Source organism: Sarcophilus harrisii, chromosome 1 (genome assembly GCF_902635505.1).
Source record: "Sarcophilus harrisii chromosome 1, mSarHar1.11, whole genome shotgun sequence".
Lineage (NCBI taxonomy): Eukaryota > Metazoa > Chordata > Mammalia > Dasyuromorphia > Dasyuridae > Sarcophilus > Sarcophilus harrisii.
In genome coordinates, this window is record NC_045426.1 from 132,469,560 (window position 1) to 132,488,809 (window position 19,250).

The following is a 19,250-nucleotide window of genomic DNA, read 5'->3' on the forward strand; positions in this document are numbered from 1 at the left end:
CTGAGACATAATATAACATTGATCAGTTCTCTGCTACTTATGCTAATTTTAACCTGACAACATTAAAAAAAGAGTCACTCTACCAGCCAGTACCATATCATCCATGTATAGAACCATTGGTTATAGCAAATGAAGAAATTTTGAATGCTATAGATAAGTTCACTTACCTTGGCAATATATTTTCCAGGGATGTTCACACAGATGATGAAGTTGTCACACACATATCAGAAATAGTTCTGTGTTTGGGAGACTCCAAAAGAAAATGTATGGAAGAGAAGAGATATTAGGCTGCAAACCAAAACTGAAGGCCTACAGAACCGTTGTGCTGATTTCACTGTTGTATGCTTATGAAACCCCAACAGTTTATCACTGACATGCCAGAAAACTGAATCACTTCCATTTGAATTGCCTTAGAAAGATTCTTAAGATTACTTGAAAAGAAAAAGTACAAGAATCTGAGGACATTTTTTGAACTCAACTGCCAAGCATTCTAACCTTTGATGGGCTGACCAAAGGACAAATGCCAAATACACATTTACCTAAAAGACTATTTTATGGACAACTTGCACAAAGTAAGAACTCACAAAAAGGTCAAAAGAAGCAGTATAAGGACATTTTCTCTGAAAAACTTTAGAACTGACTATAAGACATAGGAAAACACTGGCAACAGGATCACCCACAATGGCATGCCTGTATCAAAGAAGGCACTGTGCTTTTAAAGAAGCCTGTTGATGAGGCTAAAATAGTACAATGTAAAACCCAGCTTGAAGCTTAACATCAAAGAAGATGATGATCTTATTAAGTGATCACATCACTTCCCAGTAAATAGAAGAAGAAAGAGAAGCCGTGTCAGATTTTATATTGCTGGATTCAAAGATCACTACAAATGGCAACTGTAGCCAGGAAATTAAAAGATACCCCTTGGAATGAAAACTATGAAAATCTGGACAGCACACTAAAAAGCAGAGATATCACCTTGCCAACAATAATCTGCATAATCAGAGCTATGATTTTTTTCAGTAGCAATGTATACTTGTGAGAGCTACAAGGAAAGCTGAGTATCTCAAAATCAACACTTTCAAGTTGTGGTGCTGGGGAAGACTCTGAGAGTCACTTGGACAGCAAAGAGATCAAATCAGTCAATATTTAAAAGAAAATAATTCAGACTGCTTATTGGAAGGACAAATACTGAAGCTGAAACTTAAATACTTTGATCACATAATGAGAAGACAGGACTCATTGGAAAAAACCCTGACTTTGGGAAATCCAAGGGAAAAAAAAAAAAAACAGTGAGTCATTTTCCCAGCCAAAGTTGACTTTGGGAGATAAGATGGAGAGAAGTGAGGATAGAATCTAGCCAATAATGACTGCACAGAGCATTTCAAGGCAAGGAGAACCTAGGCACCAGTGCAACAAAAGTCCCCAATCCAGCACAAAAAAGCCAAATTTGTTAAGGGTGTAGCAATGGGTACCATCTGACTACTCTGTTGCTAACTACCCAGTTCAAGGTCATAGAGACTGAAGAAGGAACTAGCCCACACAGGTGACATTCCAGGTTGAGAAGTGGTCATGGTAACTGTGTATAAAAGCAAGGAGCAAATTCTGAAGCAAGTTCTCAAGCTTCTCATTTCCAAAGCAAGATATTGGTTCTAACCCCAGGAATGGAGCATGGTCTCAGTTCCAGCATCCAGCACACTCTGCAATAGGATAATCAGCTCACGAAAACCAAAGCAAAGGGGAGTTTACACTACTGTAGCACTAAACTGGTAGTCAACTAGAACGCTAATAGCAGCTAAGTTTAGCAATAATCTACTAAAAAGATAACCAGGAATAATTGTCTTCAGACTTGTGGCACACATCCATAGACATTACTAGATAGAAATTTGCAGAGCTCAGATCAGCAGGGCAGTCTTCAGTCTTTATTCTAGATCAAACCACTTTGGAAGCGCTGAAAGTTTGCACATCCTCAGTGATCTGTGACCAAGATCCCAAAATAATATATTTAATAGCTTAAGAAAGAAGCAGCAGTATCAGCCTATAAATCTGCTCTAGAAATGTGTAGAGTCCAACCTAACAGTAAGTCCCAAGTACATATGACTGGTTGAAGGAGAAAAAATATGCATACTCATCCATTTCTATCAGGTTCAGAAATACATTTCACTCAAGAGGGAAAAGAGGAGGAAGAGAAGGGAGAAAAAAGAAATAAAAAGACAAATTAAAAGAGAGTTTAATCCTTAGGGGAAAAAAGTTCTAAAAAAGGAATGCAAAAGTATATACAGCAGCTGTTTTGGTAGTAGCAAAAAAATTGTAAATTGAAAGGGGTGCCACCAATTAGGGGATAACACAACTAGTTATGGTATGTAAATGTGATAAAGTATTATCATACTAAAGAAATGATGAAAGGGATAGTTTCAGAAAAACCTAGCAAAACTTATATGAATTGATATGACGTGAGATGAGCAGAATCAGGAGAACAGTTTACAAAATGATAACAATATTGTAAAACAATTCTGAAAAACTTAGGAACTTTCATCAATGAAATGATTAACTGTGACTGAAGAGGACTCACATGAAAACTATCTCTTAATAGAGACATGACTCAAGAGTACAAATCAAGGAATTTTTTTTTTATTGTGGTTAATATAGGAATTTGTTTTGCTTGACTGTACATGTTTATAAAAGGTTTTGTTTTTGTTTCTTTCTCAAGTGGGGAGAGGAAGAAAGAAAAAGAGGGTAGATTTTTATTGGCTGAAAAAAAAATTAATTAAAAAAAAGATCATGAGGAAATACACAGTAGAAGTGTGTTTGAGAATTCTGCTGCAACGAGATCAACCAAATCATTTCCAATGGAGCAGTAATGAACTGAACCAGCTATGCCCAGAAAAAGAACTCTGGGAGATGACTAAAAACCATTACATTGAATTCCCAATCCCTATATTTATGCACACCTGCATTTTTGATTTCCTTCACAAGCTAATTGTACAATATTTCAGAGTCTGATTCTTTTTGTACAGCAAAATAACGTTTTGGTCAGGTATACTTATTGTGTATCTAATTTATATTTTAATATATTTAACATCTACTGGTCATCCTGCCATCTAGGGGAGGGGGGGGGTAAGAGGTGAAAAATTGGAACAAGAGGTTTGGCAATTGTTAATGCTGTTAAGTTACCCATGTAACTTTATCCTGTAAATAAAAGGCTATTAAATTTTAAAAAAAAAAAATGGTGAAAAAAAAAAAGAGAGAGAGAGAATTCTGCTACAGAGACAGAGTAATAACTTTATCTACCTAGCCAACAGAGAAAAGAGATGAAGGGCATAGAAGAAGCCTATGTCCCTCTCTCAGTGGTTCTCATTTGCTCCTCAGTAAGTTTGAGTTTGCCTGAGGTTTGATTACACAATCACATTTTCAGATCAAGTTCTCTGTCAAAAGGATGGTGCTCTTTTTTTAGGGGCAGGTTAACTGAGGAAATCCAACTGTTTTTAAATGAAATAAAAATTTTAAAAAGCTGCTATTTCATTCAGTCACATAACCAACTATTTTTATGGAAATCAAGTTGGAAAAGGAACATTATTATCTCTACTGATGATTCTAATATTGTCAAGGATAGCTAAACAAAAAGACTCCCCTTCCACAGTCTGCAATACATATTCTTCGTTCAATTAGCTACAAATTGCAAATTATGAAAATAAAATTTAAAACTATCATCCAGTTAAATTTACAGGAAAACAATAAAGATTATAAAGGTCCAGCATTTCATTTCCTTCTATTAAATATTTTCAAATCTCAAGTGACCTTATTTAGGTGTTTCCAAGTTTATGGCCAATAATTTTCTTAGGAGTTCATGTTTTATCTTTCATAACATTGTCTAATAAACTTATTAATGAAAATTTAATGACAAATAGCCTTTCTGACTCATTTATATTCTGCCTCTTAAAGATGGATTTCTCTTATTACAGCAGTATTTGAAAGCTGTTTACTTTTTCAATTATACAGTGGTTATCATGGAGATGTATAGTACTGAAAGTACTCTTTCATGTATTTCTTTTCCTATGATAAGAGTCAACCAAATGAGTTTTTCTATGATTAAAAAAAAATTGTTTTAGCAAAAATTATCTCCTTTTAAAGCAGTAAATTAAAATTCCAAATTAAAAAGTCAAATGGAAACCAAAATTTTTCTTCCAAATTAAACCAACTATCTAGATTATCTAGTGTTTATCTCCCTCAAATAGAAAATAACTGGAAAAAAAAAAAAGCCAAATGTCATTAGTTTCTTCTTCATCTATAAGGGGATTAGACTACATGATCTCTAAGGTCTCTCCCAGTTTTAATATACTATAAATAAATAATAGAAATTTCACAAAATTTGTAACTTAAATGAATTCAAAATAAATTAAAATAACAGATTTTTTTTGAAAATGAATGATAACTATAAATAAAATGGAATTACAACACTGATCAAAATATAGGCTATTCCAGAACATAAGTCACAGCTCTAAAATAAGATCTAACTGAAAGGAAATGTGAGAGATCTCTTCCCCTAATTTGCAGCACCTATAATAGCAGGGATGTCACACACAGGCTCCTGCAGCAAGAAACTAGTTCTTGCTGTTGTTGTACTAGTTCTGTTACTTCTAGAAAGAACAAGAAGTACTTAACTGTTTTTTGCCACTAAGAACAGAACACATCACATTTAGATATTTTTAATTCTATTCTTTAAGGCTCAACTTAAATGCCATGATAATTGATTTTCAGATCCTCCACCCCACCCCACCCCACCCCTAAGAAGATCCTATCTTGATCTTTCATGCCAATGTTTGGTTTTTCCTATACACATCTATTTGTATGATAGAACTTCTGAAACACAGTTAATTGTCCCCAATTATTCGCTCCCAAATCCTTTCCAACAGCTGTGGTCTTCTGAGGTTACAATTTACCTTAAAAGAAAACCTACAGATATCTAAGTATTTCAATGACTATACATGGCTTCAATTAAAAAGTATAGGGAAGGGGGAGCTAGGTGGCACAATATAGAGCACCAGCCTGAAGTCAGAAGGACCCGAGATCAAATCTGGCCTCAGACACTTAACACTTCCTAGCTGTATGACCATGGGCAAGTCATTTAACTCCAATTGCCTCAGCCAAAAAATAAAAAAAAGTATAGGGAACAAGCTTAAGGTACACAAAAGATCCAACTCTACTAATTATCTCTGCATGCAAGTCATTAAGTACAATCAAGTCACATTCTACTTTACCCCTATATTCATTAGGCTTATGATGAAAGGACTTATGATGAAAAATCCTATCCATACTCAAGAGAAAGAACTGATTGTGTCAAAATACAGACTGAAGCATACTTTTATGGGAGGGTTAGGAGTGTAGGGGAAAATCTATGTTTTCTTTCACAACATGACGTTCATGGAAATATTTTGCATAACTTCACATGTGCCTTCTCAATGGGGTGGAGGAAAAGCGAGAGAATTTGGAATTCAAAGTTTAAAATACAAATGCTAAAAATTGTTTTACATGTAACTGAGAGAAACAAAATATTTTTTTAAATGGATCTTACTTTAAACTTCTCCACTTTGAATCTAGGTACTTGAGAATTTGATGTCTATTCATTTCTCTTGTCATTTCTTTTAATCAAAAATATCAAGATACCCTACTCATTATTATTATTAATTTATAAATGCCTATAAATAATCTAGAATATAAGAGGAAAAATGATGTGACAATTACACTAGACGGTTACTAAAGGATGTAAAATTTTTATCTTTAAGTAAAATATATAAAACACGCAAAAAAGGTAACATACTAGAATTGGGATTGAGCCTTATGAGTAGGCAACTAACTGTGGTATAATTTAAGTGATACTTTGTATTGTAGAGGTCAACCTAGCCCATCATATCTGAAATTCAACCACAATAAATTAACAATCTTTGTATTTTAGACTTTTTCCCTCTTTAAAAATACCCTTTTAAAATACAAGAGATCAGGAAGATGGAGCAGCGGTAAGCAAAGTAGTCGGCAGACTCCCATCCACAAAAACTTTTCATATAGACCTAAAAAATTCACTAGCTCAAATCCTATTGGGAAAATCCAGAAAATATTCAAGTGAATGCTTATCAGGCCCAACTCAGCACAAGGAGACAGAAAGGTCTGCTGACACCAGCAATGGGGTTAAGAAGGAACACAATGGCAGTACTCCACTGCCCAGGTTCGAGAAGTGTGCATCAGTGTAAAAGGAGGTGCCAGACCTATATGAGTGGCTCTGTACATTACAAAGCACTGACTTCCTACTATTTTAATACCCAAAATAATCTAGATTTTAAAAGCTCAGATTTTTAGCAGTTTACAAAGTGCTTTTTGAACAATTCTACAAGGTAGGTTGTAAATAGAGATTATATGCATTTTTCTTACCATTTGTTAAAATAAATTAACTATTATTTGAATCACAGATTTGTTACATAAAGTTATTCGCCACTAAATAAACCACTTTTTTTTTTTTTTTTTTTTGGCAAAGGGAATACTAAATACATGTAGGGAAGAATGTTGCATTTATTCAACCAGTTATTTTCTATTTATTTTAATCTGGTTTTCAATAACACTAAACTGACTTTTATAATCATTTTGCACTAAATATTCAAATGTTATTGAATATCAGACACCCTTTCTAATGTTTTATCTAAAGAATGTTTCAGATAGTAGTTTCCAAAGAATTAATTTCAGTCTAGTCTAATATAGAGGTAATGACAATTCTTAACATTGTTACTCATTCCCCGTAACTAAAAATATTTCTAATTGTGGGGAAGGAGATAATATCAAGGACATGATCATCATTAACGTATTTCTAGTAAAAAAAATTAGAAACTCCTGCTGGACACATAATTTTATATGAATTTATTATCATTAGTTAATATGGAAATAATAATAGCTGATCAACAACAAAAGCAAATTTTTGCAATCAAATTTTAGTATAAATAACATCATTTGGAATTTGGAAACAATTTTCCCATAAAAGCGATACTATAAATGATGGTTAAGTTTCTATAGTAGCCACAAAAGTCTATATTTAACCCATAACAAAGCATTCTTTCAATGAGAAATTATAGAAAATAATATGGCTATCATACTAGCAACTAATTTTTTTTAAATGATAAAATTTAGAAAAGTTTTATTTATGTTTACTTTGAATGCTGAAAGTCAATGATATATATATAATTTCCTTTAACTCTAAGGCATCTTTTCCATCAGCCCAAGGCAGATATTAATCCATGTTGGCTACCTACCTCCACCTCCATCTTCTACCAATTAACCAACCACTCTATTCCAAATCTCAAATTCTCTATGCTGGAGCAATCTTAGATTTCAACTACAATGCAATTTTTAATACTCCATAGATATAAAGAGAACTTCACAAGAGGAAATTCCATCTATTAATGAAGGTTTTGCACTTTGTCATTTATTGCCTTAGAAAGTTGTCTAGAGCACTCAAAAGTTGAGATTCTTGCCTAATCACATGAGTGTGTATAAGCAGCATGACTTTATATAAAGAAAAAGATGAAGTCACCTTTTTTTGCTTTTCTTAATATTTGTATATTTATAGATTTTTTTTGTTTTGTGCTCTACTTATGAAACTAAAAATCTATCTAAAAATATTTTTCCATTTTTTTCTATTTCTATAAGATTAATTTATGGAAATCAGAAAAAAAAAGTTGTTTATCATGTCATCTAATGCTTTATCCAATTTAACAAATAACCTTAAAAAATGTAGCTTCTCTTGCTTTTCCTTCAGAATCTAGTTCATAATAAGGCTTAATTAACAGAGTATTCCCCTCTTTAAGATAAAAACTTATTTTCTTAATTGAATCTCATTCTTCTAATTTACATAACTTTGTACCAAGGTAAAAATTTCTTTTTTGCTTTGATGGTACCTTTGTCATATATTTGCAAGCAACTATTTCAAATTTTGTTCATCTGGCAGCAGCCAAACTAGTCTATTTTACTAGGCTCTAATTAAAGTTTAATTATTCTATGAAGTCATGTATACATTATGCCAAAACAAATGACTGGAAAAAAAATTCAGTGAAATACCTGGTCATTTTCTTTATTTGACGTCAAACAAGAGGTCTGACTCATTTTTCACTGAATTAACAATATCTGGGTACTACGTGGGCAGGTAGTATACATTTTGTTTATATGACTACATTTTCTTACAACTATGCACAGGAAATGTGGGGGGATATCATAGTAATGACTAACTTGCCTTTGATTTCTTCCCTCTTTTGCAGTTTAAAGAAAAAAAAATAATAGTAAGTTATTAAATGGCACTAACAAAAATTCCTAATGTTCTGTTTAAGTGATTTCATAAATATGGAAATTTACAGATAGCCCCTTTACTGTGCTCAAGACAACAATCAACTCCATAAAATTCTATAGGAGGAATGTTTTTATATTAGGCTGTTAATTCAAACATATTAACCTGGGAGTTTCTGTTTATTCTACGTATAGTAATGTTTAAACTAAGAATCTGTTTTTTTGTTTATATTAGAATTTTACAAAAGAGCGTCTCCTACTCAAAAATTTAAATAGAGACAATCCCTCCCCCAAAAAATTTCTTAATACATCTTTGATGCTTCTAGTGCTACAACCCACAAATGATTAATGCAGGAATGTTACAATTTTCTCAGCCTATCAAAATGACTTTTTTAGAGAGATTTTCTCTTCAGGAGTGACAACTAGGTATAGTAGCTAGCAACTCAACTTTGAAAACCATGAAGATATGAGTTCAAGTCTCACCTCTGACAAACACTGCCTGAGTAGATTCTAGGCTCTTTGTGCTAAAGCTCTCTATATGCTCTGGGGAAATTCTATAGTATCATAAGTTGTGGGAAAGACACCAATCTACACTAGAAGAGGCTATTTCTTCATCCAGAGAATTCTCTATATTGATGAAATCAAAGGAATAGATCCTATCCCTGAAATCAAAGGAATAGATCCTATCCCTCCATTGTCAATAGATACCAAACATCATGAACATTAAAAGAACATGAATTAGTTCAATTTCTAATAGCCTCAATAGCAAGCTGGAATATGTGAGTCAGCCATGAGGATAAACCAAACCTCTTTCATCAAATATTTGCCTATAAGTCTCCTTCTAAATATAACTTAGTGCTAATGTTAAGGAGTAAAAAGGTTGCTATAACATTAGATATAGTAGTGAAAAAATGCTAAGGAAGGTAGAATTATGGCAAGAACAACATAATCATCAGAGAACAAAGATGGACCTGATTTTATTCTCCTCTTCTCATTTTCTGTTATTGAGGATCTTCTTGAACTCTTCAACTCATCCAATGTTCTAATTCTACTCCCTCCATTATTTTACCCTCTCTACACTCTTATTATCGTATGTATTTCTTCAGTAGAATAGAGTGGCATCATGGGAGGAAAGCACAAAATATATCTACCAGCTAGAAGCTGCTCTCAGGGAAGTTCCAGCATTCACATATTCCTTCCAAACTCTTAACCATAAAATCACTCTTCTATGTATATGGATAGTTCTTTCTCATTAAGCAGCAAAGACTGGAGCCACACTCATCGCTTCAATATTATGGTATCTCCAGAGTGGTTGGTTTTCACCATCTACACTTCTATACTATTTTTTTTATAATTATATCTTATATAAATATCTGCTAAATTGTAAACTCATTTAAAGCAAGGACTATGACTTACACATCTTTTTATTTCTTATGAGACATAATAGATGAAACTGATTCAATCACATGCCACCTAAACTTATAAAAATTTTTTTGTTCCCAACCTACACATCCCAAGGTCATACTCAACCAGTACCACTAACTAAAGTTTCAGAACAAGACTAGAAATTGGGAAACTAGGCTACTAAACTTAATTCCATTTCAAACTAATTACATGACCCTGGGCAAGACAATTCACATCTCTGTGCCTTTTTTTTTTTTTTAAATAGAGAAAAGATACTCTACCAAATACAACTAAAGGAGAGTTGGATTACAAGATGTAGTGTCACATGCTTATAATCACTGCTAGTATAGACTAAGCCTGAAGGATCTCTTAAGCTCTTTGAGAGCAACTAGAAAGCTAAGCAGTTAAATCTGGTAGCAACATAATGGGAGCAAGAGGCCATAGGAGTGTCAAAGGAGTGAGGAACTGGCCTAATTTTTCCCCCAATTATATGTAAAGATAATTTTTCAACATTCGTTTTTGTAAGATTGTGAGTTCCAATTTTTTCTCCTTCACTCCCTCCTCTCCAAGATAACAAGCAATCTCAATACAGGCTAGACATATGCAATCAATCATATTAAATATATTTTCATATTAGTCATGTTGTAAACAAAGAATCAGAACAAAAGAGAAAAAACATAAAAACAAAAAACAAATTTAAAAAAGTAAAAAGATGTTTGATCTGCATTCAAATTCCACAGTTCTGTGGATGTGGATGGCATTTTCCAACAAAAGTCTTTTGGAATTGTCTTGAATATGAGTCACCTTATTAAAGAGATTTGGGATATATGGCAATTCTATCCAGACAATTCTAAGAATAGTTGAAACTGCAACACAGACCAAACACTCTCCAATTTTACTACTGGTGGAAGAAAGTACAAAAATAGAAAATACTAGGGAAAGAGTTATTGAAATAATGAGGAAGACTAACTATGGCAAAAATTCCATATAATACACTCCCTTAGTTTATTTGAAACAAACAAAATATCAGAACTCTAAGAGATCTAGGTCTGAGAATGAAAGGGGAATGAGTAGTGACAGTAGAGGGGAGATGATAGGATTAGAAACATGAAAGGAAATGCTAATTATAGTTCACAATGGGGGATGGTACAATTCTTAAAAACTTGCCTAGATACTAAAACTTCTATTTAATCTTTTGACTTCTTTTGACTGTCATAACTCCTCCATCTCCTTCCGCTCTAATTTAAAAAAAAAAAAAAAAAAAAAGCATTGTAAAGAGAAAAAAGTAGCTTTGAAGTCATAAAAAAATTAAGAAGCATAACAGTAGCATTCTTAGAAAACATAATAAAAATATACATCTTAGATTTAAAGTCTGGATGTCCCTATGTTACTCAGGCTAACACACAATAGTTACTCATGAGCTTAATTCTATTACTGACTAGCTAAAGAGTTCTGATCTCCTCAATTTCCAGTGTGGGTTGTGAAGTCTGGGTTAGCATACTGTTGACCTCAGGATCAGCCAGAGTCAGGATCAGCAAAAATCCTTAGTCTTTAGGAGGAGAAGTAGAGAAGATGGAAAAACTGCCACAAGCTCTCCACCTACGGATCTCCCTTCTCTTTGTTCTTCTCCCAAGTGACTCTGGCTTGTCTTACTCCACCCCCTAATCCCTCCTACAATTATCTGTATACACCAAAAGATCAAGCCAGCATAGACTAGTGAAAAGGACCGTTTTTCCAAGCATATGCTAATAGAATATTGTCCGCCTTAAGTGCTCGGTTATTTTATTCCAGTGCACCTATTCAGAGTTTCAGCCTTTTACAGTGGGCTAGTTCCTCACTCCTTTCACACCCTGGTGGCCTCTTGCTCCTATTACATTGATACCAGACTTAATTGGCTTAGCTCTCTAGTTCAAAACTCCCAAACTCAAGAGATCCATCAGGCTTAGCCTGTAGTAGCAATGATTATAAGCATGTGATGCTACATTTTGTAATCTAACTCTCCATTAGTTATAACTTAGAAAATAACTCCTTCCTTGCTTTTTTTTAATCACCAAAATAAAACATATCACCAACAAAAGGGAATGGTATAAACTCTTAAACCAGGGACCAATTACTAAAATTCACTTAAAACTTCAAATTTTGGCTGGACAATTAAAAGTAAAATTCAAGTCCTACTGGTTATTCTAGCAGGGAGACTGTAAGTATCTTAGTTATTGTTATTTAGTTGTTTTAGTGATGTTTGACTCTTTATAACCCCAACTGGAATTTTCTTGGCAAAGACACTGGACTATTTTTCCATTTTTTTTTCCCAACTCATTTTAGCGAGGAGGAAACAAGGAAACAGGGCTGTGTGATTTGCCCAGTCACACATACATATACTTCTGTTACTGTTCTTAATCTTGTATCCTCTGATTACGGAAGGAAAAAAAAATTAATCATTAGATAATAATCTAGCTATTCCCCAATAGTCATCTGGAAATGTTATTAGGTCATTGGGTTTCCCAGTTCAGATTTAGAGCTTCTTATAGAACCTGTGAATGAAGATACAGATGAGTATCTTGTACTCTTTAGCTATCAACTACACTATTCTTGGATGAAATCAGATACAGACATCTTATAGCTGGAGACAGCAAGTTTTCTAGGACAAACTACATTGAAGCAAAAAAAAAAAAAAAAAAAAATCTGGATTTAGAAAAGTCCTTAAATATCACTCACTACAATCAAATCTTTTTACAACTTAGGACATTTAGACACAAAGGCCCTGGTGATACAAATAATGGCCATGGAAGGACTACTACTGGTAAAAATCAGCAAGATAAAATGAGAACAGAAAAAGAAATAAGATAGGAGAATAAGAACAAAGAATAAAGAGTAAGAAAAGAAACAGAAGAAAAAAAGGAAAAAAAGACAAGAGACAGTGGAGTGGTAGTTAGCCACTAAAACCTATCTATCTCAGATGCCACTCCATGTCTGAAAACATCCTGGCCCTAAATAAAATAATTTAATTCCCCATTCTGCTAAAGTTTTTTTTTTAATTACCAAATCAAAATTTTCAAAGAGTATATTATAACTCTTCAAGGAATGCTATAATGGAATCCCTCATCTGGAGATGCCTTCAAACTAGAAGAAGCATTAAAATGAAAGTATATACTCCCAAAGCCATTATAAAGAATGCATAACTTCCCTAATACTGATTTAATGTCATAAGAAAGTTCCCATAAGTCAACATTCTGGGAGAAATAATTCTTATGTATAAAGCTACCTTTCTAAATGAAGCTTTAAGTGGTGGGAGAGTAAAACTGAAGAACAGTTCTGAACCTGTGAAATAATATAACCAAAATAAAAAATTTTAATCTAAATAAGGAGGTTCACCTTAGCAACCTATTATTTAATCTTATAAATTTTAAATGAGAGAATATAAAAATTTTCATCTAATGATTACAGGGTCAAAAAATTAAACACAAAAAAATATACAACATACCTCCTATTTTCTGCCAAAATTGCACCTTCATCCTTTAACTGTTTACTCTTCTCTGCACAGTCTTCTAGGAGAATTGCTTTCTTTCGTTTAATTGCATGAAGCCAGTTAACTTCATCATTCTCTACTAAGCCTTTCTCATCAGCAGCTTCTGCTTCAAACTGCTGAGATGTGACTTTTGAGACCTTTTCACCAATTTTCCTCTTCCATCCAAAGGAAGCCATTCTAGAAAATTAGAAATAACCAGTTTTAATCATTTTCCAAAAACTTTAAAATTGCCTGAAATGGTGGTGAATGACTTGCTGACAGTGATGTCTTCAAGACTGAAGAGCAATGGGAGGAATGAGGAAGAAGTGGAAGGACATTAAAAATCTGGCAGTAAAGCCCTTAAGCAGACAGCAGAAAAACAGCCATCTGCTACATTTCCCTCCCTGATGAGAATCTTCAAAGAGTACAGACTGCATGCTAAGCAAAGGCAACTGGTTTGAGTTAAAACAGTACATCTCAGTTACTTAATTAAGGACTTTTTAAAGAGCCACTGAATTATTACAAGGCAGTCTGAGAATTCACGTGCATATCAAATACTATTATTTTTCTTCTTTAATTCCAACAAGCCCTGTGATCTCTGACCCTAAAATTAAATTGAGTTACTACTAGACTTGACACTAAAAAGAGTGAAAAAGATTGGGAATCCCTAAGATAAAGTGCATTGAGATCTACTAATAGATTGCTAGAGAAGCCTTGACTCATTACAATTTGCTATTAGGATAAAGACTAGCCCAAAGCAACAATTCATATCTTGAGTTCCATTCAACCTCAGATGGCTGATTTACAAATAGGCATTAGTGATCACATCAACCAGAAAAGTGTAATTGGGTCCATGTAATAATGAATGTATGTCCTAATTGTAGATCAGTTGTGCCATCTTCATGTATGAAGAACAGCACACATTAATGTTATTTTTATTGTTGTTTTTATTATTATTGAAGCTACCCTTTCCTCCCCTCCTACTTAACAACCTATTCTTTACTTAAAAGATTTTTTTTTAAATGACTAGCTTAGAAAAGCAACCATATCTGACAGTACATGCAAAATCCCCCACCCATAGCCCAAATTTCACTTATCACAACTTAAAGTTTGAATATCTTTTTTCCCAAGTGAGAAATTATTAAAAAAAAAAAAAAAAAAAAAAAAAAGTTCATCAGTTTTCTCTCTGGAGGATAACATCTTATTTGTTAATTTTTTAAGGAATTTCAATACCTGAAGAAATTCAATTCAAATCCTTCAACATACAACAGGAGTCTGAGACTTTCCAGGCACACAGAAAGATATTAATGATTTAAATGTGTATGTATGAATAATGAAGCTAAAAAATATAAAGCATATTTGGGAAATAAATTAGGGTGAAGAAAAAATAGGTAGAGGACAGACTATATAGCCTTTAATCAACAAGATTTTATTAGTCATCTAAAAACGTGTCAAGCAGCATGGTATAATTCACTGAGGAATAGTCTAGAAACCATGAAGATATGGGTTCCTCTGACTCTTACTATCTATGTGACTATGTATGAGTGGGTCATTTAACTCTCAGGGAGCTAAGCACTAGTAATATAAGAGAAACAATCCCTACCTTCAAGGAACTTACATTCTAATGGAATTCCCAAAAGTTATAAAGTTCACAAATTTACAGAAATTAGAAATGTCAATTTCCATTGATTTTAATACTTTATAGTTTTCAGTTTTTTAACTAAAAGAATTCCTAGACATACTACAACTTTTTTCCTCCACTCTCATTCTTTTAATTAACGAAGTTGGGTTTTTTTTCCCCAAAATAGTACAACACTTCCTCAATTTCCAAATAAATTCTGACCATCGAGGCCTTTTGCCTTTACTTGATGCCCCTTAAATACCAAGAAAGATAAACGCGGAGCGGAGTTGTTTTTTATCTTCCTTTGTATCTCCAATATTGAGCTCAGAGCCTGGCATAAGGTAGGTGCTTAATGAATATTTATTGACTGGTCTGTCATTGCCCTGACACGTTCTATTTCGTGCCTGAAATATGGCATTTTTTTCCCCTTTTTATAGACTATAGGAGGGCGTCGCTTAGGAATGCATTCCCTCACCCCAAAACGTAGGCACCCGTGAACAAAACTAGAGCTCCTTATCCTTTCAGTGCCCTGATGTACAGACGGTAGTGTCCTTGTGAAGAGAACAGGCTCAGCGATTGTGCCCCTCCCCACACCCGGCGGGGGTCGAGGTCTGGATAAGACATGCCCAAGGACGCCAGAAAGGGGGTGCTAATCAGGTGATCTCACTTGGCCCGAAATCCACCAAACCGCCCTTCCGACCCCAACACCGGTGCGAGGGGGAGGGGGGGAGGGGTAGGAAGGGAGGAGAAAGGGGGGAGGGGCAGACAAGAGCCTACGCTCCCTCTTCCCCTCTCCGGGGGAAAAAAATGGGACTAGGAACCCAAAAGGGCAGAGGGGCCCAGCCTGCGAGGGGCCGGACCGGCCTCCCCCTCAACTTCAGAGGCCAACCCACAGGGCTGAAGTCCGCCCACACCCCACAGAGAATCCGACTCACAAAAATCGGGCGCTCTCTGCCCCCCACCTACCCTGTCACTCCGAGAGCGCGAGTTACCTGGCGACTGCTCCCTACTACTTGTGTTTACGTTCCACTGCACACCTTTCCACCGGAAGCGGAAGTCGTTCAGCTCGCACTTCCGTCTCGCTAGACAAGGCGAGGTGGGGGGAGGAGCTCTTTAGAAGCGTCATGAGGTCTCCTAGGAAACGGAAGTCAGGTGCCCGTGAGCCTCACGGCTGGCCCCCTGCTGGGGTTGGGGGGGACAGGGGAGGGGGAAAAGAGCAGGGAGAGAGCGGGGGAATTCCCCCTAAACTGGATTCAAGCAGGAAATTCTATACACGTGCTACAAAGTTTTGGGGTTCCTATCTGCTGGGAATAGACCACCAGGTTCCCACCTATGGCCAAGCCCAAAAAATCCTCCCTTCCTAATGATGGGATACAATTTCTGGGGAAATGTGGCTGAATCCCTGTTGGAATCCTAGTGTCAACTGATCTTGAAACAAGGTGAAAACTCAAGGGAGTCTCTGTCAGAATCCTGGTGTTAACCCAATAGAACTGATACGGTGCTTATTGGTTCACACCTTAGAGCGAATCCTTACAAGGTGATAAGTTGTTAATACTGATGGAAACAATGCTTGTGTTCACACCTTGAGAGAGCTCATAAGTATCTAAGTACTCAATGGAGTTCACACGTTTGGGAGAGTTCAGGGTTTAGAAAGAAACACAGAACTCACGCCTCCCTTAGGGCCAGAGAGCATGCTGGGAGATAACCCAGAATCCCTCTCTCTCCAGAAGGCGGAGTTAACCTTTGGGAGATCATATATAACAGGAAGCGCTTAGAGCTTGGAGTTAGTTACTTGAGAGAGGTTTCTTGGAAGGAGGTTTTTTTTTTGTTTTTTTTTTTTTTTTGCAGGGGAGAGTTACTTGAGAAAGTTTTATTGAGAGAGTTTCTGGGGAACATTGCCAGGGGTTGGAGAGGAGCATTCTGGGAGGAAGCCCACAAGCCTTATCTTGGAGGCAAGAGATTCATTGCATCTTCCAACTTGGTTCTGGCTGGAGGCTGAAGAAAGCAGAGGCAGAAGCCAAGGGCAAAGCTGCAAGAGATCTTAGAACCAAGCAGAGAGATAGGTCTGGGCTATATTGAAGGACACAATAAAAGATCTAAACTTTTATCACCTGGCTGTGTTTTGGGAAAAGAAACACCAACATATCCCTGAGGCCACCAGGTCTTGGCAGTTGCTAGTTCCACAGATAATGCAGATTGTCAGATAAGCAATCTGTTGGTCTGCGATAAGAGTTTCTGAGACAAATGGCGGAAAGCGTACCACACCACTCCTCAGTTCTACCTCTGGGCCATAAAATCAGCCTATCAGCAACATGAAGAACCAGATCTCTTGTCCTTTCCTTTAAATTTATCTTCTTGTTCCTGGTTCTTTGCTAGCTTCTTTTGAAATTTAGCCCTCTTCAACTGGCATTACAATTACAATAAACTTTGCCCTTTGGAGATGGATTCAAGCCTGAAAATTCTTTTGAGACACATTGCAACATCAGTCTGCAACCCCCAAACTTTTGGGGTCCTTTCCCAACCTCAGCCCTTGGACTTGGGTCAGGAACGTCTGTTCTGATTGAGTAAACTCCCTAAGAGAGACCCTAAGAGAAAGCAAAAAATGGAAATAGGCTAGCAAAGATAGAGGATTATTTTGGCTAGGAGGTAAGCCCGCTGAGAAAAGTTTGACAAGTAAATTGCACAGCACAGCCTGGATGAGCAGGAACTTGGGAGATGGGGGGTGGGGTGGTGGGGAAGAGATTATCCAAAAGAAGACTTTCCTCTGCCAAGCAATTGGTGAGCCACCTGGGTGACTGGGATTGGCAGCGGGAAAATGTAGGCTGTTGGAGTCTGTAAAAGTTTCCCATTTCCCATTGCCAATGGGAAAATCCTAAGCAGTTTGTGTCCATAACAATTTTCCTATTTTCCTCTGGTAAAATCAAATGAATCCTCTGGACAATACTGTGAACCTTGGAAAAGAAAGATAATTGTCTATAAACCTACCTAATGTCTTGGGAAGATAGCTCTTTAGGAAGAATTGGGATAAAGTAGCAACCTAAGTGTATAGAGAAATACTGTTGTTTTTGGGGGGCAGGTGACTTAGTTTGCTCTGAGGAACTGTCCATCCCCACGGGGTTAGGTATAAATTCAAAGGAGCCTTCAATATCCAGCCTGCCAGGCTCCTGTTATGCCACAGTTTCCTTTAATTGTTCTGCCTCAGTCCCCCAGTTGCAAGCCTCCTTTCTGATCATTAGGACTGATATAACTTAGGGCTGGCTACTCTAGGGTCATAAACTGTAAATGTTTAATCTCAGATAAGGGGGAGATCTTCTATTTCAGACATCCTGGTTCCTAAGTCCTCCTAAGTTATAAAGAATTTACACTCCAGGGACAGCTAGGTGGTGCAGGGGATAGAGCACCAGCCCTGAAGTCAGGAGGACCTGAGTTCAAATGTGACCTCAGAAACTTAACACTTCCTAGCTGTGGGACCCTGGGGAAATCACAACACCAATTGCCTCAACAACAACAAAAAGAAGAATTTATGGGCCTCACCCTCAACCTGTCAGAACAGACTCTATGGTCCACTGACCAATGCTCTACCCCCAACCCTCTCTGCTTTTGTCTCTCCTGATCTCTAGAGTCCTATAAAGAGAAGAATCCCTGGAATTCTTCACTTGTTGAAACTTGAGTCCCATTCAGAATATTTAAAACTCTCTAATCTCTATCTTGCCTCAATTTCTCCAGCTCCAGAACTCCCCTTCTTGCTTCTACTCTTAAGGTGGGGCTAAGAATGAGAGCTTGATTGATTTAGAAAAACTGTGTGTGTCTCTGTGTGTGTGTGTGTGTGTGTGTGTGTCTTCTGTGTTTCTCCTAATCAGCAAAATTACAAAGGAAAAGGAGCTGGCTATTGGGGATTTAAAAAGTGGCTATTTTGTACCTATTTGGATTTATGCAAATACCTTTCAGTTAGACAGGAAGGGACAAGTTCTGAAATAGGAAAAGTTTTTAACTGCCACACCAAAAAAAAAAAAAAAAAAAAAAAAAAAACCTGACATTTTTGTGGATCTAAAACTGGTCAATTTGGAGCTGAAGAAATAAAGTTATAGAACTATTAAAACATTTTTTTTTATTTAATAGCCTTTTATTTACAGGATATATGCATGGGTAACTTTACAGCATTAACAATTGCCAAACCTCTTGTTCCAATTTTTCACCTCTTATAACCCCCCCCACCCCCTCCCCCAGATGGCAGGATGACCAGTAGATGTTAAATATATTAAAATATAAATTAGATACACAATAAGTATACATGACCAAACCGTTATTTTGCTGTACAAAAAGAATCAGACTCTGAAATATTGTACAATTAGCTTGTGAAGGAAATCAAAAATGCAGGTGTGCATAAATATAGGGATTGGGAAT

At 35.9% G+C, this 19,250-nt stretch overlaps 1 protein-coding gene across 2 annotated transcripts in view; it reads right to left on the minus strand.

Annotated features, from left to right (window-relative positions):
* Positions 1-15,936, minus strand: part of TTC33 (tetratricopeptide repeat domain 33) — a 33,408-nt gene extending 17,472 nt beyond the window's left edge. Inside the window, exons 1-2 of one of the 2 annotated variants that reach the window (XM_012541420.3) lie at positions 15,839-15,936; positions 13,202-13,423 (exon numbers count right to left, since the gene is read on the minus strand). In XM_012541420.3, the coding sequence (XP_012396874.1) occupies positions 13,202-13,422 (221 nt within the window). In that variant the 5' untranslated portion in view covers position 13,423; positions 15,839-15,936. Of the gene's footprint in view, positions 1-13,201; positions 13,424-15,812 lie in introns of both variants that reach the window. The other variant, XM_003759918.4, reaches the window with a different exon arrangement.
* Positions 15,937-19,250: the final 3,314 nt, after the last annotated feature.